At 43.1% G+C, this 23,894-nt stretch overlaps 1 protein-coding gene across 5 annotated transcripts in view; it reads left to right on the top strand.

The window, feature by feature from the left end:
- The first annotated feature begins 17,403 nt into the window (after nucleotides 1-17,403).
- APP (amyloid beta precursor protein) overlaps nucleotides 17,404-23,894 on the top strand; it is a 185,666-nt gene continuing 179,175 nt past the window's right edge. For 3 of the 5 annotated variants that reach the window (XM_060770473.2, XM_060770470.2, XM_060770469.2), the window contains exon 1: nucleotides 17,405-17,721. In XM_060770473.2, coding sequence (XP_060626456.2) covers nucleotides 17,650-17,721 — 72 coding nt within the window. In that variant the 5' untranslated portion in view covers nucleotides 17,405-17,649. Of the gene's footprint in view, nucleotides 17,722-23,894 lie in introns of all 5 variants that reach the window. The other 2 variants (XM_060770471.2, XM_060770472.2) reach the window with 2 other exon arrangements.

Genomic DNA, 23,894 nt, shown 5'->3' with positions numbered 1-23,894 from the left:
GATGAAGACTAACAGAGTATTTTTCCATCTGTCCCAATAATGTTTGGAACACTTTATTCTTCCCCAACTTCCCCTGACACCACAGAAACAAATTCTTATTATATGGCCCAAGTTACATCAATGTGTAATTGGTTTACTTCAGAATGAAACATCACTTGCTCAGATTTTATTTCAAATACTGTACACTGTTCCTGAACACAAGAGTGCAGAAATTCAGAAATTCTTTGTATCATTTGCAACAATGAAAAATAATTAAAATATTTTGTGGATGCAGCTCACCTTCATTAAAATCAGTGGGAGTTTGCCATCAACTTCAAGGCATGGATTGCATTAGGTGTTATTAAAAGGCCTTTTTGTTCTAGGAATGTATTAGCAAAGGCTGATATACATTTTCTTCTCCAATTATGATGGGGAGGGAACAGCTATTTGTCTGCTAACATGATAAAACGGGTCTGTCTTGCAACTTTCCTTTTCTTCTTTTTTGAAAGACACACATTTTCATTTTACCTACAGTGAATAACAATACCTACACAGGGTTTTTTTTCTTTTTAAAAGGAAACATAAACAGTACAATTGGCTCTTCACATTTGTGGGTTTGACGTTTGTGGATTTGATTATTTGCAGATTTAATTAAAATGTTCTCTCTCAGAATCTCTAGGGGCTTTATCACATTATCTTCTGGCTCTGTCCTAGGATGCTTCCGGGGTGGAGCAAGGATGGAGCCCCCCCCCCCCCCCCCAGAGCCCTTCAAATGACACAGGGCTACTTCCCTTGTTCTGGTTCTGTCCTGGAAGCATGCTAGGATAGAGCCTGGAGAACTCGGGAGGCTTCCCATGTTCTCATTGCTTAGAACAGGGCCGGGGGGGAGGGGGGGAAACTGGGCAGCAACGCTTTCCCCCAGGTGATAAAAAAAACCCCAGAAATCCAGGACATGGGGTGATGGTTTCCTTGCAGCCCCATGGATGTGCCACACTGCCCAGTGAATCCTCCCACTGTCACCCACATTTGGGACCTCCATGTGATAAGGTCCTAGGAACTTGACCATAAATTAATGCTGGTTGACCTTGAAATGTGTTCCCTTAAGTTGGGTTTTTTTTAAAAAAATCATTTTTTAATTCAATGTTTTTCTTCTTACACAGGAACCATTCATCCCTAACATGAGTGAATGTAAAGGGCTGAATATGAAATATTTATTGAATATGGTTATGTAGTCTCCAGGTTCACAATAAAGTCTTACTACTAAAGGATAAAAGAGAAAGACAAATTAATTTTGATTTCTCTCCTGCTGTCAATTACTATACAAATGTATTCTTAACTTAAAGAAGGGGGAAGTCTTTTCATCACAGGGAGTGGATTAAACATCACCATGTCCTTAAAAGGAACTGTAACTAAAGTATTAAAAGCCCAAGGATAGAGTAGTACATCTAAAGATGTAGGTGAATAGTTGCATGAAACAGGCATAGAAATTTATGTCTAGCTTTCCCCATGAAGTACATAGCCAAAGTAACTTCACACAGTCATCAAAGAAGAACAAAGTCAATTTGCTAGAACACAGAAAAATTCAGTATATGATACTAGATATCTGAAATCTGTGCAGTATATATTCCAACAGATGACCAGCATTCATTCAGTTGCCTTGTTATGTTTTTATATTCCCTTTTAAAAGAAGCTTATCAGATCTCATCACTTTATTCCATCAAATCTATTCATCTTGGAGACATGCTGTAAGCCCCATCTGTTAGAAGTCAAAAGCCACTGAGGAGAACAGAACTGCAAGGAACAAAACTGGGGTACTGGCTCTTTCATGTAATCCATAGCACAATTAGATGTGGGTAGTAAACGAATCTAGCTGGTATGTCCTACATGCTTATATAAGCTCGTACACAATATAAGCAATGATTTTCCTCTCAGAATATTCACTCGATCATGTAGAATGGCAAAATTTTTACTTCGGGCTGAGTTATGCTAGCTGGAGATTCTTCAGGTTTTAATACAAAAAAAAAATTGCAGTTTTTCAAAGTAGACCCTTAAGGAGGGATTAAGCTTGCCAGACTGAAAATAAAATGGTATAAGGTTCGTGCTACATATATTTAAAATATATGTACAAAATATACAAACTACCAGTTGCTTTTAAAAAATGGGGGAAGAATTGAAAGAATTTGGCCTCTTAGGTCCCATCTTCATTGACTAATGAATGCAGTTTGAAGCTTAGACAACAAACTCCCACAAAAGCATGCAAAAGAAAGCCCTTAATATGCCTCAGTGCTCTGTGGCTTGTGGAATCCAGACATCACACTGGTTCCAGGATTTCCTATATAATCATTTGCATAGCAAAACCATTTTCTTCAATACTGGTATGATACTGGTATGATTTAGTGATAACTGTAGACAGGGCCATAGAAGACCTTTCATGTGACTATGTTCTAAGACACACAAAGACTTGGCAGTTTGCCATTGTGTATTTTGCTGTGAGCCGCCTTCAGGGAGATAGGGCAGGCTATAAATAAAGTTCCATTCATTCATTGGCTTTGGCTTGTGTTTTTGCAACAGAAATATTTCTATTTTGAGAGTACCCCACAATCACATTCTTAATATCCTTATATTCTTAGGAGACCACTGCCATGAAGACAAGAAACAATATAGAAATGAAAATGACTGACAAACCTGCAAAGTTGTGAAATATAAGTGCAGTAGTTTCTGTGGAAGGGGAATACAATTGGGGAGGTACCTTTCCCTCCTGTGATTTTTGGGCAATGTTTATGAAAATGGCACAAGTTATTAAACGCTTCCCCAGGCCAGAACTTTGCAAAACTTCTGAACAATAGAAGGGGAGCTGGATAAGTATGATGATTGAGATGCAGTTTAAAGCAAACACAATTTTTTAAATACTTAACAATAGCATTAGAAAATAACTAAATGGATTGGTACAACAAGAAAAAGTGAGGAGGAGCTGAGAAGCCTTCTAATCAAGGTGAAAGAAGAAAGTGAAAAAGCTGGGTTGCAGTTAAACATGAAAAAAAAACCCAATGGCAACCAGACTGATTGATAACTGGCAAATAGAGGGTGAAAACATGGAGGCATGACAGACTTTGCATTTCTTGGACCAAGATTATTGCAGATGCAGATTGCAGCCAGGAAATCAGAAGATGTTTACTTCTTGTGAGGAGAGCAATGGCCAATCTCGATAAAATAATTAAGAGCAGAGACGTCACACTGGCAATGAAGATCCTCATAGTTAAAGCAATGGTATTCCCTGTAGTAACCTATGGATGCAAGATCTGAACACCATAAGGAACACCCGCTCTGAGTCGCCTAAGGGCTGAGAAGAGTGGTATACAAATAAAGTAAATAAATAAAGTAAATAAATAAGGAAGGCTGAGCGAAAGAACTGTGGTGTTGAAGGAAAATTCTGAGAGTGTTTTGGACTGCAAGAAGATCAAACCAGTCCATACTCCAAGAAATAATGCCCGACTGCTCACTGGAGGGAAGGATATTAGAGGCAAAGATAAAGTACTTTGGCCACATAATAACACGAAAGACAGGAAAGCTTGGAGAAGACAATGATGCTGGGGAAAACAGAAGGAAAAAGGAAGAGGGACCAAGCGCAAGATGGATTCGTGTTATACTTGAAGTGACTGGCTTGATCTTGAAGGAGCTGGGGGTGGTGAGGGTTGACTGGGAGCTCTGGCATGGGATGATGCATGCAGTTACAAAGTGTCAGAAACGACTGGCAGAATAAACCACAAAAGCATTAGAAAGGAGAAGACACCATAAAATTTTACTGAACAGAACAGCCATACATGCAGATCTCTCAATTACATATCCTCAATTTATTTTATTTTATTTGCTAGTAAAGAAAAATAGAATTTCTATCTAATAAATTCTAAACATACATGTATACACAAAATACCAAAAAAACCAAAGCTCTAATTTTCAAAAGCACCTGGAGAATTTTAGTTTACCAAAGAGATTAATAAAAAGGAGTATAACAGATGTTTCTGGCATTATTAACAGTATGGTGAAAGTGAAGAAAGGATTTCCCTCCTTTGATTCTCATAATGTTTAGAATTCCGGGTTACTTAATGGAGTTTATTGTTAATACGATCAAGGGAAACATTAGAAAATAGTATTTTGTACTCGAATGTAAGCCTACCCATAAAGAGCCAGTGTGGTCTAGTGTTTTAGATTGTTGAAATGGGATCTAGAATATTGGTTTATGTCAGAGTTTTATATTGTTTATGTCATTTCTTAAGTGAAAAATGAGTAAGTGATTGTAAGAATCATGTCCAATCATTGTATGGCCAGCAACAATCAAGCCACCTGTGGGAACTGAGGTACTACTAATAGAGACTAAGTACATTGTATTACAGAGAGGTTGCAGGTTGGAGAGAGATTGGCTGGAGGCTGGAAAGAGGTTTGGAATTACTGGAGGCAACGTCTGGAGAACAAGACTGTGAAGACTGTGAAGATAAAGACTTTGTGTTTATAAGCTTTTGTGTGGATATTCCAAGGACTCTGTTTTATTTATGAATATCTTTACATAAATATTTCTTTGCTTGAAGACAGTTTGTTTTCTGTTGGGTTTTTCTTCTTGGATGAAAGGGTGCAAGTTCTGCAGAAGGGGTTGAATGTTTGGAACCCCAGTTTGATAGAAGCAACAGTTTCTGCTTGACTTAGCAAACGGTTGCTTATATTCTTATTGTACTAAGTTCTCCTTGGCAGGTGGTTAAGCTAACAAGACATTAATAACAAAACTTAATCTTAGATCTGAATCAGTAGTTAATTAAATACTGTAGATTGATTTCTCTAGCCAGGAACATAGCCATTAGCTAGACAATCACAGTTTTCCCTTTACCTACTGGATGAATTTAGCATTTTAGAAACACAGATTCTTTAAGAAAGAGCTTCTTGACCACAAAAGGGGTGCTAATTGGATTTTGAGTGTACATTTTTCTTGCGGTTAGTGACTTCTCTTGTCAATTTTACCTGAATTAAGTATATCAGAACAAGATGAGGCTCACAGCAAGCAGACAGCCACATTCTTATAAGTGTCAGGAATGTGAATGAATTCCAAATGCTGTAGGCTATCTTTCTGAGGAAGTAGCTGGCAAAACCAACTTTTGAGTATTGTCTAAGAAAACCATATGAAATTCATAGGGTCATTATAAGTCATTTTTTCTAGGCTGCCAGCTGCAGTATGTAGATAACAATAGTGGAATTTTATGTCTACAATCTTGTCTTATACCCAGGGTGTACTGGATTACAACCCAACCTCCCCTAGACAACCAGGATCGCCATTGGATCAGGATGATGTGAGCTATGGTCCAAGGAAGGGGTTAGGGTGACAAAGGTTGTTCATCATAAAGTGTAAATATCACAACAATATATACATATGTTCAAGTACTATATAAAAATTCTGTCACTGTGTTTGGCCAGACTGAAAAGTTGGGACACAAAGCTAGGAAATTGAGCAGGAAGGCATACAGATACAAACAATACATTTGGCCAAAGGATTTACTAAGCCCAAGCATTAATTACAGCCCAATCTACTCACAGTAGATAAAGTTTAGTTCAGTCATCAGTTCTTTATAGAGAATCCTAGTTACCCAAACAACAACATGTTTGTAAACAGTACCTGATGTATATGTGGTAATCTTTATCTAAGGTCTATCTAACTAGCACATAATGTATTTTGATCTTGTTTGTTCCTTAAGAGGATGTTCTCGGAGTCTGACACTGTCAGTGCTCAATTTACCATTGTGTTTAGGTGTGCTTTCGCATATGGCCTTATTAGTAGGAGTTTACCTTAAGTGGAATGGACTGACTTGGAAAGTGGTGGACTCTCCTTCATGTGTGACATGTAAACAAAGGTTGCATGGTCATCCATCAGAGATGCTTTGACAACATTTTTTTTCCTTTACAGGACAATAGATGAGGTACTTTTGGTACCTTTTAGTTCTGCAGTTCTTAAATCTTAGTTGGAAACGAATTGCACTGGCTACCAATATGCTTCCCATCTATATTTAAGATGTCAACATTCCAAGCTATAAACAGCCAGAGACACTGATACTGATTGACACATTTTTCCTGTATAGATCTCTGTGAACATGAAGGTTTTCTGAAGGGGCCCTTCTCTGTCTCCCACTAGTGGAAGAAATGGATTGCAGGAAGACATGGGAGGCTAGATCTGCACTGCCATATAACCCTGATTATCAGATCAGATAATCCAGATTATCTCTTTCAAACTGGATTATATGAGTCTACACTGCCATATAATCCAGTTCAAAACAGATAATCTGGAATTTATATTGCATGTGGAGGAGGCTGGGGAGGATCTTCTTTGCTGTGACACCCCAGTTCTGGATCATCCTTCTGTTGGAGGCCAGCATGCCATCTATACTAGCCATTCAATGCAGTTCAAAGCTAGCTTTAAACTGTAGCAGCCAAACAACAAACACCCACAAAAGCATAAGAAAAAAAGCCCCTAATATTTTATCAGTGCTCTGTGGTTTGTCTAATCACCATCCGGACTTCAAACTGGGTTCAGGATTTTCTATGTAATCGTCTGCATGGTGAAACCACTTTTCTCAATAATGGTTTGAAGCTGCATTCGCTGTATTTTAATTTTTAATTAAATTCAAAACACATCAATAGAAGACATAGCCAGAATCCAGTCAATTAAACTGCTTTCAACAGCATGCTACCCCCATTCACCTCCTGCCCACATTCCAATGTTAATTAAGACAATAGTCAGTATATCCCATTTTTGATTGATTTGATGGTCTGAATACTGACATGGTTCTCTTTCACATTACTCAATAGTATGCCAATACCACCTTTGCTGTCATGATTACATTCCACAAAATCCCTAGATTTGTGGTTTAATGAGACACTAGAGTGCTCTGGCAGAAAATTCTATATAATTCTAAACCTCAGTGTTCCTTAGGATGGAAATGTGGCAGTTTTACTGTAATTGTGTGGTGTGTGAGAGGGGACAGAATGCTCTGTTGACTCCATTGCGAATATTTAACTTCCAAATATAGGATTTTTAGCATTGCATTGTCCAATTGCCAAGGACTGAAACAACTTCTGAGTGAGCACAGGATTCCTTTTTTCAGTATAAAAAGTAAAGGAAAAAAATAGTCTTGTGTCACCTTTAAAAGAAACCAATTTAATTCAGTGTAAGCTTTTGTGAGCTACACTTGAACTTGAAATTTGCATCTAAATGAGTGGATTACTGGTATATCCCATTAATGCATATTCTGAAATAAACCGGAGAGCCTTAAAAGATCCTGTAAAAACCTATTTTCTTCCCTTTTCACACAAGGTTCCTTGTAATTTTTAATTCCTTCCATGCAAAATCTCAGGGTGCATCTATACTGTTGAATTAATGCAGTTTGACATCACTTTAACTGCTATGGCTGAATGCTATGGAATAGTTTTACAAGATCTTACAATCTGGTGCCACATCAAATTACAAGTCCTAGAAGTCCATAGCATTAAGCCATGGCAGTTAAAGTGATACCAAACTGTTGTAATTCTTCAGTGTGGACAGTCTCTCTGTAGGCAGATAATCCATTTTGGATTTTGGTCCAGATTTAAAGAAGTTACCCAGGGAGCTGAGTCCCCTCCACCATATGGCCACAGTGTATTTCATGGCTCCTTTAAAGTTCAAATAAAAATCCAGAGTGAATTCCTTGCCCTATTGATGTTAAATCTTTTTCACTGTTGCTGACATCCCAACTGTGTGGAATATATTCCCAGGATACACTTGCTGCACCACATTTTCTGTCTTGGACTACTGGTGTTCTGTAGGTTTCAATCTATCATTATGTTGCTGTAGATTTTTTCTTTCTTTCTATGAGCAAGTAGCAACACAAAGAGGTTTAGAGCGTTCCTGTCTTAGCCAGCAGGCATATCTTGGGAATAGTATTGCTCTATGAATCAAAAACCTTCTCAGTCTCATTGTTTTTGCCAGTAGCAACTTGGCTTTGGTAACATTTTAACTGTATCCATCTGTCTTTTTGCAAGCACCTAAAAAAACCCCTCTTTCTCTCACTGCCTTGGCCCTGTTGTGTGTAAACTTTATCTGCTACCAGAAACAAGTGCCCAGTGCTTCACTGGACATGTGAAAATAAAAGTAGGATTAAAGCTGGAGTTTAATGATTGGTGTTTAATCATCAGAAAACTGCAGAAGGCAAAGTAGAGACCACTTTGGATTCAAAATGGATTATTTCTGTTCCTTTATTATATGCAGTTCCTCAGAGGTTAGCAACACTGCATTCAGGCTGATTCTGAATACTATCCATATGCTCTGGAAGCCATTTTGCTGCAGGTCATCCTGTTAGGATAAGTTCAATAAATTAGAATTAAAGGGTGTTATTTGCTAGATTTTTTAAATGTGCATCACAGATTGCAATCTATGCAACACTTGTTTGGAAGCAAATCCCACTAAATTCAGTGTGACTACAATCAGGGCTCTTCAGACAGCACCAAAATGCGAGTTTTGGAACTGGGTCAAAAAATCCTGGTGCCCAGACACAGACCTGTCAGTCCCTGGAAATGTTCCCCCACCGTTTCACATCTTCCCTTGAAGTGGATCAAGATGGAAGGTAGACAGGGGACATCCAGTGGAAGTTTAAAAGAAATTCTCTCAGAGATGCGCTGGACCTTATATGCACACATGCTAACATCTTAATGTACATACAAGAAGATTTCTTATTCTTTTTTTTTTTTTGCACCCAACTCTAAATTTAAACCCGGTTTAATATTATAATGGTCAAAAGAAAGGAATGGTTTCAGAAAGTTCTAATTGTTTTCCAATTATGCTGTCCTTGAGCCACCTGTGTGTCCTTAGTTCCATTTTTTTGACAGTCCGATCAGCTGATCAGCTGTTTTGGGCTTTTAAAATGTGTACTTGCACTGAAGGTGCACAGTCATGCAAAGGTGCACATTTTGGGGGCAGAATTGGGTTTTATGTGCAGTTGTTTAACACATATTTTTCAACTGTTAACCCAATTCTACCCAAACTTTGGCTAAACATTGTTTAGCCACCACCCTCCCCCTTTTATCACAGTTATTTCCGGTGTTTTAGGCATGTGTAGAATGGTCCTCAGCTTTCTATATTTGCTGAATTTCAAGTTCAGGGCTCCCATCAAAAGTGAAAAAATAAACACTAATTAAGATCTGCTAATTTTGTCTTGAGAGAACAATCTCTAGGAATCTCTAGGTCTTCTACACAAATTTATGATCAACTTCTGCCTGAAGCTGAGCTTATAATTTTATTGAAGGACCTAGAAATCACTACAGAGAACATTTAAATTAACTCTGCATATAATTAAATCCACAAAAATTAAACTCATTAATGTGGAGGGGTCAAAATAACCATTCACTGAATCAGGTTGCATATCTTGGATATACCATTTATGGTGTTATTCACATGAGAAGGAATAGAGATGAGAGTTGACTATAGTTTTGGCAAGGAAGGAGATCACTTATGTTTTTCTCTTGGCAGAATTGTTTTCACTAGTGGAATGGAGGAAATATTATCTTATTCTTCTATCACATCCACACATACAATTAAAATGTTGTACAGTTGATTGAGTAGATGTCTGAGTTGTGTGTTGCATAGAAATCTTGAGATGATTTCTGGGTTGTGTGTCAGACACTTCAGTCAGCAGAAGTGAAGAGAAAGCCCCATAACTCTGCTGAATTTGAACTTAACTTTTTTATATTTGTGTTATTGTAAGTCATTTGGCAAGCCTAGCTAAATAGCAGCTGATAAATATGTTAAGCAAATAAATGAAGTTAAATTGTAGTAAACAAAAAGTCATTTATAAAACAGTCATGGCTCTAAAATAAACCAAACATTGCAGAATAAAAAGTCAATAGGCACACTGTAGCAAATGCAACTGAAGACCAAAACAGATGGAGGTAGTGCAAGCAACTAAGTTAACTCTTTATAACAGACATTCTCCTGCTCTTTCTGTGTTATGGTTTGTGTTGGTAAATTGTTGTTGCTATAGTTGCTGTTTTGTAAAAACAAAATTATTAATAAATTAAAAGTAAAATACTCTCCTTTAATTTCACTCTCTGATCTGGGAGGAAAGTTGTTTGTAACCCCATATGATGATCAGTCAAAAACAATATACTGCATCTCTGTATCACTCACTGCCTTCAGATTTTTTTCTGGAGCAAAAGTTAATTCCTAATAATCAAACTGATAAAATTACTTGTTGGACCACAACTCTCAGATTCCCCAGTCAACATGGGCCAGTGCTGCTTTGTGGATTCTGAGGGTTGTGTCTCAAAATTGTAACTTTTCTATTCTCTGCTAAAAAATTACCCAAATATGTAGTGGTTCTTGATGCCCAGAGGGAGTACATGTGCAAGATGAGGCATGGTCTACAACAGGAGTGAAACAACAGAAGAGGATATTGGACTGCAACACCCAGCATTTCCCATCACTGACTGGATCTAAGGGAAGGTACAGTCCAACAACATATGAAAGACCATATAATTTTCAATCACTGATCTACATGATCATGGGTGGCTATCTTTCAGCAGCATAGGTACTGTTGTCTGTCTTGTCATTGTACAATTGGCACTGAATGTTTGCCATACATGTGTTCAGTGGTCCGCTCTGAGTTCCCTTTGGGGTTAGAAGGGCAGAATATAAGTACTGTAAATAAAAATAAATAATACCAAAAGGATTACTAGCAATGCATTTATTTATTGTATCAGAAGCAAACCAAGGGTACAGCTGTAATGTATTTAAAAACACAAACAAAGATTTAAAACTTGGCATTCTATTAAATGTCCTTTGACCAGGAGCTGGACACTTGGGGTGCCTCTGGTGTTGCTATAAGAAGGTCCTCCATTGTGCATGTAGCAGGCTGCACTGTAGTAGGTGGTTTGTGGTTTGCTCTTCTCCACACTTGCATGTCATGGACTCCACTTTGTGGCCCCATTTCTTAAGGTTGGCTCTGCATCTTGTGGTGCCAGGGCACAGTCTGTTCAGTGCCTTCCATGTTGCCTAGTTTTCTGTGTGTCCAGGAGGGAGTCTCTCATTCAGTATCAGCCACGGCTTGAGGTTCCAGGTTTTAGCCTGCCACTTTTGGATTCTCACTTGGCGAGGTGTTCCTGCGAGTATCTCTGTCAATTAAAAAAAAACTATTTCTGGGCCGGGCTGGCAGCACAACTGGTTAAACAGCTGCAATAAATCACTGCTGACCAAAAGGTGGTAAGCTCGAAGCCCGAGTCGGGGTTGAGCGCCTGACTGTTAATAGCTGTTTAAAAAAAAGCTGTTAAAAAAATTCCCAGCTCACTGTCGACCTAAGCAGTTTGAAAACATCTGTAAGCTGTGAGAAGAGGAATTAGGGAGGCTAATTTATGACACCATAAAAATGCCGGAGAGTGAGGAAATACTACAATCAAAAAGGCTCGACGTCATAGTGGCTGAAGCAACAGCTCCCCCTGTGTCCGAATTGAGCAACCTCCATGAAGACCTGCTAAATGGCCTCTATCTGTACATCTTGTATGTCAAAAATGGCAATGAACGTTTGCCGTGTATATGTACATTGTGATCCGCCTTAAGTTCCCTTCGGCGTGAGAAGGGTGGAATATAAATACTGTAAATAAATAAATAAATAAATAAATCTTGATTTAAGGCGCTGGCGTGCTTGCTGATATCCAAATAGGGGATGGGCCGGAGATGTCACTAGCAACAAGAGTTTGTGACAATTAAAGGCAAGTGTAGGGAGCACTGTGAGCCTGTCCTATACTAGAGCACAATCAGGTTTGCAGTCCTGTTTGAAAGGCATTGTGATGTAGGATTTAGCATGATGAGCCAAGACTCATGTTCCAGTCTGCATGTGATTCATTTAATGACCTTACACTACACAATTATAGTGTTATGATTTCAATTTCATTGCCATGGTTCTGACGGTTTAGGTAAGATCGCTTATAATCCTCAGCCAGAGAGCTCTTCTTTTGTTTCTGGCTAAAATAATAATAGCATTCCACAGGATAGAAGCAAGGAAGATGAGGTGGAATAACAATATTTTAATTGTGCCATGTGAATGGGCCCTTGCACCTCTCATCTGACAGTCATACAGCCTCAACATTGCCCAAGCCCAATTCCCCCAGTATTTGCTACATCTAAGCATGTAAATGGACCCCAGATCTCAAATGTCATAAAGTCATGAAGAAAGTGAAGGAGAGATATATCAAGACATTGTATGTCCCTGTTGGTGCTCCTGGATCTCTCAGCGGCCTTCGATACCGTCGACCACGGTATTCTTCTGGGACGCCTTGCAGAGATGGGCCTTGGGGGCACCGCTTTGCGGTGGCTCCAGTCATTTCTGGAGGGTCGTACCCAGAAGGTATTATTGGGGGACTCCTGTTCAACACCACAGCCTTTGACCTGTGGTGTTCCTCAGGGCTCCATACTGTCCCCCATGCTGTTTAACATCTACATGAAGCCGCTGGGTGAGATCATCCGGAGTTTCGGAGTGCGGTGTCACCTGTACGCAGATGACGTCCAACTCTGTCACTCCTTCCCACCCGCTACTAAGGAGGCTGTCGAAGTCCTGAACCGGTGCCTGGCCGCTGTAACGGTCTGGATGAGGGCGAACAAACTGAAATTAAATCCAGACAAGACAGAGGTACTCCTGGTCAGTCGCAAGGCCGAGCAGGGTATAGGGTTACAGCCTGTGCTGGACGGGGTCGCACTCCCCTTGAAGGCGCAGGTTCGCAGCTTGGGTGTGACCCTGGACTCATCGTTGAGCCTGGATCCCCAGGTTTCAGCGGTGACCAGGGGAGCATTTGCACAGCTTCGGCTCGTGCGCCAGCTGCGCCCGTATCTTGGGAAGTCTGACTTGGCCACGGTGGTACACGCTTTGGTCACATCCCGCCTCGACTACTGCAACGCTCTCTACGTGGGGCTGCCCTTGAAGACGGCCCGGAAGCTCCAGCTAGTCCAGCGTGCGGCAGCCATGTTGTTAACTGGAGCGGGACGCAGGGAGCACACAACGCCCTTGCTGTCCCAGCTCCACTGGCTGCCGATTTGCTACCGGGCCCAATTTAAGGTGCTGGTGTTATCCTACAAAGCCCTAAACGGTTCCGGCCCAAAATACCTTGGGAACCGCATCTCAGCCTATGAGCCCACGAGGACCTTGAGATCATCTGGGGAGGCCCTTCTCTCGGTCCCGCCGGCCTCACAGGCACGCCTGGCGGGGACGAGAGAGCGGGCCTTCTCGGTGGTGGCCCCCCGGTTATGGAACTCCCTCCCTGCTGAAATCAGACAGGCGCCTTCCCTCATGGCCTTCCGTAAGGGCCTGAAAACCTGGCTCTTCGAAAAGGCCTTTAACTAAGTGCTATGTTGTTTTGGAATGACCACCGGAATGGACTAAGACTATGAGATTGATTATGACCCCAAACTAGACGAAGCGGATTTTTAGATGTTTGTGTTTGTGTTATGGTCTTGATCTATTGTAAATTGTTGTCTTTTCTATTTTCTGTACACCGCCACGAGTCGCCCTCGGGCTGAGAGTGGCGGTTAACAAGTGCAAATAATAATAATAATAATAATAATAATAATAATAATAATAATAATAATTGTATATATGTTATAGCCTATGTATGAGGTTGGATTTATGAGACTATACATCTATAATATGCAATGAGAACTCTCCTCTGCTGTCAAGGGCTATATAGATGCTTGACCATGACAACCCTTGGATAATTGTTTGGTGCCTGGTATTTAAGTCTGTACACAATACATTGGCTCTTCCTATGCTTCTGTCTCGCTTGTTGCTGTTTTGCAAAAGATAGTAGTCTCTTCTCATCATCTACCTATATTGGCTGAAACATCCCTGTATGATGTTTCCTTATATATCTGCTCTTGTTCGGGATCTGGAGAGGGGCTGCCTTCTGAAACTGCCATTTCCCCCTTGTCTGAGTGTTAAGAATGGGATTCCATGGAGCAGGTTTTAGCATGGTAGATCATATGGAGCATACAGAGCAGATGATAAGGATTTATTTATACAATCTTTAATGTATAACCTAAATCTAATTGGCTGTCACAACTAAAGAAGGCATACTGAATCAACACTTTGACAGTGGTATCTGGTGGCTTCCATCTCATTGGATGATGAAGGCTCTTCTGTTTTGGATAGATTTAAAGATGTTAACCATGGTGCTGAAACTATATAGAGGGCATAGTTCAGCACCTTGGATGGTTCCTTCAAAGTGTAGATGAAGTCCTGAAATAGATTTACAATTCTGGTGACTCCCACATCCAAGGTGTTGAACTATAGCCATTTATTTTTGTCATGTCAGAAGTGACTTGAGAAACTGCAAGTCGCTTCTGGTGTGAGAGAATTGGCCGTCTGCAAAGACGTTGCCCAGGGGACTCCCAGATGTTTTGTTGTTTTATCATCCTTATGGGAGGCTTCTCTCATGTCCCTGCATGAGGAGCTGGAGCTGACAGAGGGAGCTCATCCATGCTCTCCCTGGATTCGAGCCTACGACCTGTTGGTCTTCAGTCCTGCGGGCACAAGGGTTTAACTCACTGCACCACCGGGGGGCTCCAAATTGCTAGCCATTGTGATTTGGGCAATTATAGTATTAAGATTCCATTGATTTTAAGAATTGTTATCTTTTAAAAAAATCATTAGTTTTTTTTACTCAAGTGACAACTATATCAAAACTACAAGTAGTTTATTTCTATAGTGTCATTTACTATTGGTATATTTTTAGTTATACTGTTTTTCAAAATTGTGAGTCCCAATCTTGGGGAGAAAATGGGATATAAATAAATATAATTATTATCATCACTATCAAAATTCTAGTATTTTCCATTTGAAGAGACATTTGTGTTGTCTGGTTCCACAAACTAGATTTCATAGGATGTTTCATGGCTAGTATAGTGGAATTACAGTACTGTATGTATGTAATGATGAGCTAGGTGAGGCTCAGAGCTGGTGACTGATTTAAGCACTATCTGTGACCTTAATGACCACCTGGGAAACTGTACTGAAATTTAATCTGACACAAATTACTACATAATTCCATATAAATCATCATTTTAAAATGAGTTATCACATCTTGCCCTTTGCTGAATCTCCCTGCAAAGGTTTATGACGATTTCTTAGCTTGGGTCCATATGCAGAAAACTCAATTAGATGACAATCAAGATGTTGTTCAAGAAGTTTGGGATCTTGTTTTCTACATCAGATGCCACCACTCCCATGAACATACTGAGGGATGCTTTTATTGGTAGTGAGGTTGCTGCCTCAGGTAGTAGGATGGCAAGGGCAGGGACAGAATGTAGCAGAGCCACTTTGGATAACACAACTGTATGTGCAACACAATCCAGCCCACGTCTCTTCAGCTGGTCTTTTGTCCCCGGTATGATATTGTTGACTCAATTGCCCATCAGTGAACTGAACAAGAGCACACAATCTGACAATTTGCCCTGGGCAGCAAAATGTCTTGAGTTAGTGCACCTGTACCCATTTCCTTAACAGCACCAGCAGTGTAAAAGTACAAGGAAACAGATATGGGCAGAAATAATATTTTATCGCTCACTTTTCCTTTATTATATGCCTTCAGGTGATTTCTTTCTTATGGGTACTGGAAAATGAATCTATCAGAGTGTTTTCTTGGCAAGGTTTGTTTAAAGGTTTGCTGTTCTGAGAATTGATTTAGTTATTTGGGGTGCTGATTCAGAAAATTGCATTGAATAGACCACATCAGCTCTAGTTTCTGATAGAGAACATATGCCATCCAGTAGTCACCATCTGCTTGCCCACAGACAACCATATTTAATAATCCAGAGCTAATGTGATAGTAGTAATCTTTCGTAGTTAGTCAGTCTCTCTTCTCCTGACATCCCCATTCCCTCGGCACTAGAAGAGGGTTTCACAAGACCAGTCACTCTTGTTGCCACGTGGTTTTGAGGCAATAGTAATGGCGAGGCCATGGACCATATTTTCATTCTTGTGGACCACTGGTGGTCCACAGACCACAGGTTGGGAACCACTGCTATATACCTATCCCAGAAAATTTACTGGTATCACTCCATTTTGAAGACATACTCAACCCAAAGGAAAGAAGGAGGAGGAAGGCAAAGAAGGACGCTGAAAAGTAGGGGAGGTCCTCATCCCTCTTGCTATCTGCATGAGAGGCAGAAGTAGGAGGGGCCACCAGGTGGGAGGCTTCTAAAAATAAGCAGAGCCACCTTGACTGTCTGCTGCGAAAAGAAAAAAAGAAAGATATCCCCTGGGAAAGACCAAGGGCTCCCGTCTCCCTGCCTCTCTCTCCCAACCTTATGCAGGAGCTTCTGGTTGCTTCTGGTGCCGCATTACCACAAGATGTCTATGCCCTACACCACTGGAGAAATTATACTTTTTAGTCAGTATTGCATCACCTGACATCCGCAGTGAATAATGAAAGGACCAAGGCAATGACATCTCCGTCCCATCCCCTGTTCAGATATCAGCCAGCATGCTAATACCTTAAATCAAGAAACAATTTTCTAAGCTCTACAGAGACACTTAGAATCATAGAATCAAAGAGTTGGAAGAGACCTCATGGGCCATCCAGTCCAACCCCCTGCCAAGAAGCAGGAATATTGCATTCAAATCACCCCTGACAAATGGCCATCCAGCCTCTGCTTAAAAGCTTCCAAAGAAGGAGCCTCCACCACACTCCGGGGCAGAGAGTTCCACTGCTGAACGGCTCTCACAGTCAGGAAGTTCTTCCTAATGTTCAGATGGAATCTCCTCTCGTAGTTAGGTACACCTTAGCAAGTGGGAGTCCAAAAGTGGCAGGCTAAAACCCTGAACCTCAATCCATAGGTAAAGGTTTTCCCCTAACATTAAATCTGGTTGTGACTGATTCTGGGGGTTGATGCTCATCTCCATTTCTAAGCTGAAGAGCCAGCTTTGTCCAGAGACACCTCCAAGGTCATGTGGCCGGCGTGACTGCATGGAGCATCTTTACCTTCCCGTCAGAGCGGTACCTATTGTTCTACTCACATTTGCATGTTTTCGAACTGCTAGGTTGGCAGATGCTGTGGCTAACAGCGGGAGCTCACACTCCTCTCCGGATTCGAACCTGCGACCCTTCGGTCAGCAAGTTCAGCAGCTCGACGCTTTAACCTGCTGTGCCACGGGGGGCTCCATGGCTGATATAAAATGAGAGACTCCCTCCTGGGCACATAGAAAACTGGGTGACTTGGAAGGCGCTGAACCGACTGCGCTCTGGCACCACGAGGTGCAGGATAAGTAAATACAGTAGCGGGGGGGGGGGGGGGGTCTGAAAAAGGAGTCGAGAGGTGACAGTGCGCGGCGCTTCCGCTAGGGGTCGCTGCGGAGGCGACTCGGCCTGCTCGGTTGCCGCCGCCGCTGCTTCGGGTGGGCAGAGGAGATCATCAGCTGACTCGCCGCCGCCGCCGCCTCCTCCTCCTCCTCCTCCTCCTCCCCGGAGCCCGGCTGGTGCTCCGTTTCATTCCCCAGAAGCAGCCGCAGCAGCTCAGAGGCGGGGACGGGAAGCGAAGCGGCCGAGGCGGATATTGGCTTCCCTCTCACTCTCCACTAAGCCCTGCTCTCCTCCTCCTCCGCCGCCGCCTTGTTCCCGACCGTGATGCCGCCGCCGCCGCATCCTTTGGCGCTGGTGCTGTTCGTGGCCTCCTGGACGGCCTCCGGCGCTTCGGAGGTAAGGGCGGGCGCGGAGGGAAAGTCTTTGTTCAGCAGCAGGAGGAGGAGGAGGATGCGGGCAGAGAGGGGATGCTTCCTTCGCCTGGGCTTTGCTTCTCCCTCCTTCCTTCCCTTCGCTCGATAGAAACAATGGGCTTCTCCCTTGAAGCCTGAGTAGGGGGCTTCCCTTGAGCCTGCTTTTTTGGGGTGGGGGGGGGGGGCGCTGGCTTTGAGCACATCTCGGAAAAGGAGAAGGGAGGGTCTCGTGGAAGAGAAGAATCCGTGGGAAGGGAGGGGGTCCGGAGGGAGAGGGGCGAGGCCACCGTCTTTCCTTCCTTTCCTTTCCTCCCTTCCTTTCCACCCCACTCTTCCCCCTTCGCTTCCACCCCACTCTTTCCTTCCACCCCACTCTTTCTCCTTCCCTTCCCTCCACCCCACTCTTCCCCCTTCCCTTCCCTTCCGGAGGCGCGCCAACTTGGCAACCAGGCTCTCGAGGGAAGGAAGGAAGGCGGGCAGGGCTGGCTTCTCTTGGGGTCTGGGGGCTCCGGAGGGGGAGGCATGGCGGACGAACGGGGACGCCCTCCTGCCCTGGGAAAACGGCGAGGAGCTTGGCATTTCTCTCGGCCTTCCCCCCTCCTTTCCGGGCCACTTGGGTTACCTTTCGCCTCCTCCGCACCTTAGTGCGCAAAACAAACGAGGAGGGAGGGAAGGAAGGAAGGAAGGAGGGAGCCAAGGAGAGGCTGGAGGGGAGGAGAAGAGAAGGGAGGGGAGAGCGGCCAAGTTCCTGGCCCCGGGGGCCCAGGTGACAACTTGAAATATGCCATTGCGGCTCCTCCTTTCTTCCCTCCCTGAGCCCCTTCCCCTTCGAATGAGGAGGGTTTGGAGTTCTTAAAAGGGCATTACAAGCCCCCCCCCGCCGCCCCCGCTCACATATATGTTCATTTCGGAAGGGACCTCTCTTTCTTGTCTGTTTTGGCCCAGGTTCCCTGACTGTCCGAGGGAGGGATGCAATTGGGGAGGAGAATGGAGTTTCCTTGGGACGCCTCCCTCCCTTGCTTCCCCCCCCCCTTCGGGCTCCCTTCCTTCCTTCCTTCCTCCCCTCGGAAAGGAAGGCTTTATTATGGGGAGGGAGGAGGCGCGGGAAGATGGCGCCTCTGCACTGCAGCAAGGAGACAGACGTTGTAATGAGAGCTGCAGCCGGAGGAGGAGGAGGAGGAAGAAACCCTGTCCCCGCCTCTGTTTGGGGTTTCAGCTACTGCCCCATTCATGACCAAGGACCCCCGGCATCGTGTGCCTTGGGGCAGCCTTTTCCAGACCTGGCACCGACGAGATGGAAAGCATGGGCTTCCACAGCTACCAGGGAGCCCCCCTCTTCTTCCCCATCCGCTCCTATTCATTGGCGTGGCGCTTGGGGGGCACTTGTGCGATTTCAGGGGGGCCGGAAGCCTCTCTGCGTCACCCGGCGGCTCCCTTCCCTCCGTCGGGGATTTGACTCCCTGTTTTGCAAAAAGGAGGGGCAGGGAAGGGTCAGAAACCCAGCCAGCCACACCTCCCTGGGAAGAGGCAATCCTGAGAGAGGAATTTGATTGAGTGGCCACTTCATCACACTAGAGAAAAATATCCACTTAAAATCCAGTTTCGACCTCCTGCAGAATTCTGGGCTTTGTAGTTTAGTGAGCCTGTTAAAGACTCCTCTCAAAACTACAAACCTCAGAATTCTTTAGGAGGCAGAAACCGGATTTAAAGTTGATTTTTTTTCTCTAGTGTGATGAAAAAATGAGTTGCAGTGAGTTTTCTGGGCTGTAGGGCCATGTTTCCCGAGCATTCTCCCCTGCCAGGACTTCCAGGCAAGAAACAATCAGGGCCAGCTAATCACGTCAACAAAGGATTCCAGTCAGAAAGCAACCAAGCTTAGGAAGCTGCAAAGCTACTCAGTGCTAATCAAGGTGGCCAGTTGCAACATTCACACTTACCTCAAGCAGACAAGAGTTCTTTCTCCCACCCTGGGCGTTTCACAGATATATAAACCTCACTTGCCTAGTTTCCAACAGACCTCACAATCTCTGAGGATGCCTGTCATAGATATGGGTGCAATGTTAAGAGAGAATGCTTCTGGAACATGGCCAGGCAGCCTGAAAAACTCACAGCAACCCAGTGATTCCAGCCATTAAGGCCTTTGACATTTGATTTGCTTTGGTTTGATACCCCTGGAAATAATGTGTGGATAGGAGGACTCCTGAAGGATGAAACGATTTCTGTTTAGCTCTGATCTGAATGGCACTGTTGCTCCTTTTTGAGGGAGGGAGGGAGAGAGCGACTCTCAAGCTCATGACAGGTTTTGCTTTAGAAAGGCCTTTGCTGATTTTGCAGCTCTTTCTACTCAGAAGTCAGACACACTGCTTCCAAAGCAGGCAAAAGATTGTAGCCTGAGGTTCCATTTCTGGTGGAGATACATTTGTTTTCGTGGGAAGGAGGGAAATTAACCTGAACCAAGTCACCATGCGTAGGATGGGGCTGCTAGATGCCTGACTAGTAAGGTGTGGGTGGCAAATCCAAACAAAACAAAATCTGCAAAAGAGCAGCAAGAGAGGCACAATGCAGTGATCCCCCCTCTATATACACACAAACAGATAGTGTTGCAGCCTCATGTGTCACCTTTTCAGTAGAAAGGCCTTCTAGCGACTCCTGAAACGAAGGCAGAATAATTTGCCTGTCTTTTCCAGTAATCAGGGAATCTGCTGACATGAGGACTTTAGCAGTCATTCAGAGTAATTTGTCTCAACCTGCCCCAGGAGTCTGCACTGAGCCAAATCTAATGTCTTGGTTTTTTTTCCCTTTAAGACTCAGAGATAGTGACTGGCCCAAGGTCATCCAGTGGGATTCAATCCCTGGTATGAACCTGGGTCTTCATCTCATCCAGTGCTGGATCCATCCCAAACCACCATGGTTTACTACTCAAATGTCACAATATGATACTTATATTCAATACTTAATTTGTGTTGACTTTTAAGAGAGAGAAAAAATCATATGCTGCAGACCCTTGATATCTGCTGGGTCATAGTGTCCGTGGAAACCTAAATCCGCAGGTGCTCAACTCCCATTGCTTACAATAGGCCAGCAAAATGGTGTTTCATAGAATCATAGAGTTGGAAGAGACCTTGTGGGTCATCCAGTCCAACCCCCTGCCAAGAAGCAGGAAGATCGCATTCAAAGCACCCCTGACAGATGGCCATCCAGCCTCTGCTTAAAAGCCTCCAATGAAGGAGCCTGCACCTCAGTCCATGTCAGAGAGTTCCATTGCTGAACAGCTCTCACCATTAGGAAATTGTCCCTCATGTTCAGGTGGAATCTCCTTTCCTGTAGTTTGAAGCTATTGTTCCATTGCATCCTAGTCTCCAGGGCAGCAGAAAACAAGCCTGCTCCCTCCTCCCCATGACTTCTCCTCACATATTTATACACATCCATCATGCCTCTTCTCAGCCTCCTTTTCTGCAGGCTTCATACACACAATAAAATAGCAACATCAACATTTGCTTTTTGGATTTTTTGTGGGGAGTGGGATGTCATTTCCCTGCTTCTTGGCAGAATGGGGTTGGACTGGATGGCCCATGAGGTCTCTTCCAACTCTATGATTCTATGAGTCATGGATGGTTGAATTGTGGATACAAAGGGCCAACCTTATCTATACAAGGGCACAGAGATGTTTGGGATCTTTCTTTTCATCAGAAAAAGGCATTCTTGGTGAAAGAGGAGTGGGACAACCTGATTTGCGATTGTTGTCATGTACCCCTCTGAAAGTGAATGAGGGAGGAAGGGGGCTTTTGCAGACATCCCAATGAAGTTCTAGCAAGTGGTGTGGTAATTTTAGATATAATCTGGAGTAATCCCTAGCAATGATGGGAGTACTAAAGGCAGAAAAGATTGGCAAAATAATGTTGATCAGAGTTTACCAATAAGGGTTTGAGGTACTGTGCTAGTGTAAAAATTAAACATGTTCCATTTTCTCAGAGGTTGTATAAATGTGGCTCCCTGTACAGCCTGTTGTTCCACATTCACAACCTTTTCTTGCACACATTTGATTTGGTGATTGGGAAGTTGTTAGATCATAACACAATAGGTGAGGATTGAGGTGTCTCATGGGCAATTATAACTGTGGGAGCCAGCTTGGCTAGGCTGGCATAGATTTAAATATTTTGTGTGTGTCGGGAGTGACTTGAGAAACTGCAAGTTGCTTCTGGTGTGAAAGAAGTAGACATCTGCAAGGACGTTTCCCAGGGGACACCCGGATGTTTGATGTTTTACCTTCCTTGTGGGAGGCTTCTCTCGTGTCCCCGCATGGGGAGCTGGACCTGACAGAGGAAACTCAACCCACTCTCCCTGGATTTGAACCACTGACCTGTCAGTCAGCAGTCCTTCCAGCACAAGGGCATAACCCATTTCACCACCGGGTGCTCCTTAGTTATACACCACACTGTCTTTATATACCACCCTATCTCCTCAAGAGGACTCCAACAGAAGGAAAAAACATTCAATTGCCAGAAAGGAAAACCATACAAACACATTAAAATAGACATAATAAAACAAACATAAAATCCTTCTAAACCAAACACAAACATAAAATCCTTCTAAACCAAACACATCTAAAAACCAGTTTCATTATAACTCCATCATATGGGTTCAAAATACAAATGTCCAAAATTCCAAAATGGACATGGCCAACTATGAAAGGGCTGGGCAAGGGCTAGTGCAACAGAGTATCATAGGGCTGGGGAAGTGCGTAGCAGGGCTGTAGCTGACAGCAAAGGGACTAATCATTCCCGAAAACCTGCTGGAACATCCAAGTTTTTAGATCCCTACGGAAGGAGGACAGTATGGGGGTTTACCTAATCTCTCTGGGGAGGGAGTTTCAAATTTGGGGGGCCACCACTGAGGAGTGCCTCCCAGGCAGATCTTAGAGCCCGCGTGGGTTCATAGGGGGAGATGCGATCATGAAGATAGGCAAGGCTCGAATCATTTCGGGCTTTGTAGGTCATAACCTGCACCTTGAATTGGGACTGGCAACATAGCGGCCATCAGTAGAGCTGCTTTAGTAAAGACGTCGTGTGTTAAACAATACTGAAAGTTTATTGGATTTTGGCCTAGGGATTATAACCCATCCAAAAGCAACTAGCAGTAATGTTTTTAACAGTTCTGATATATATAAAGTATTTTAGATCTTCAAAATGCATCACACACTTGATTCTAGTAATCTTTACAACTGCTATCTAAAGCAGGCCCCTGTTATTAGTGCCTCATTGCAGGTATGGGAGGGCTGGGCTTAAAAGAATTAGAGGCTTGCTTGAGTTTATGGCTCAGGGTCAGGTCTTTCTGGCTCATAGACCATGCTTAGAGCCAGCACCGCACCAGCTGTTGCTTTTGAAGGGTTCACTGAGCTCTGACATTATATACTCATTAAAGACACTCAGTTTCAGAAATGTTTGTGAGACTGGGATTCCAATTATGTGTCAGTGTGGAAACATTGTGTGTACATAACTGATTAACTCAAGTTCCAAGAGAGCTTGACTATCTGATTTCTGGCTCTTTTGGCTTTGAACAGCCTTTCTCTAAACCTCAGCCATTTCAATCAGGGATAGGTAACTTCAGCCCTCCAGGCTTTACTATAATTCCCATAAGCCCCAACCAGCATAGTCCGTAGTGAGAGGTGATAGGAAAACATATGGAGAATCACAATTGCCCAAACTTGCTCTAGGTGTCTTAGAATGCAGCTGTCACTGTTGTCAGCCATTTACCTTGTACACTGGAGCTGATGGCAGATGTAGTCCTGTGTATCTAAAGATCACATGGTTGTTGGATGGTTGCTTTGAACCTGAGCACAACTGAATCAAACATGTCTGGTTCAGTATCTTATTTTGGACAATAACCAATCAATTGGAGATGGGAAGGAAGTAATAAAAGCAATTACCTTTCTTGGTTGATTATTATTATTATTATTATTATTATAACTTTATTTGTACCCCGCTAGCATCTCCCAAGGGATTTGATGCAGCTTACACAGGCCGAAGCCCCAAAAACACAGTACAACAATACAATACCCAAAGCAAATTAAAAACAGTTAAGCAGGAAAACAATAACAGTAACGTATTGTCGAAGGCTTTCATGGCTGGAATCACTAGGTTTCTGGACCACACCAGC

This window comes from Anolis sagrei, chromosome 3, assembly GCF_037176765.1.
Source record: "Anolis sagrei isolate rAnoSag1 chromosome 3, rAnoSag1.mat, whole genome shotgun sequence".
Classification (NCBI taxonomy): domain Eukaryota; kingdom Metazoa; phylum Chordata; class Lepidosauria; order Squamata; family Dactyloidae; genus Anolis; species Anolis sagrei.
The sequence above is the reverse complement of the archived record's forward strand: the minus strand, read 5'-3'. Positions and strand labels throughout refer to the sequence as shown.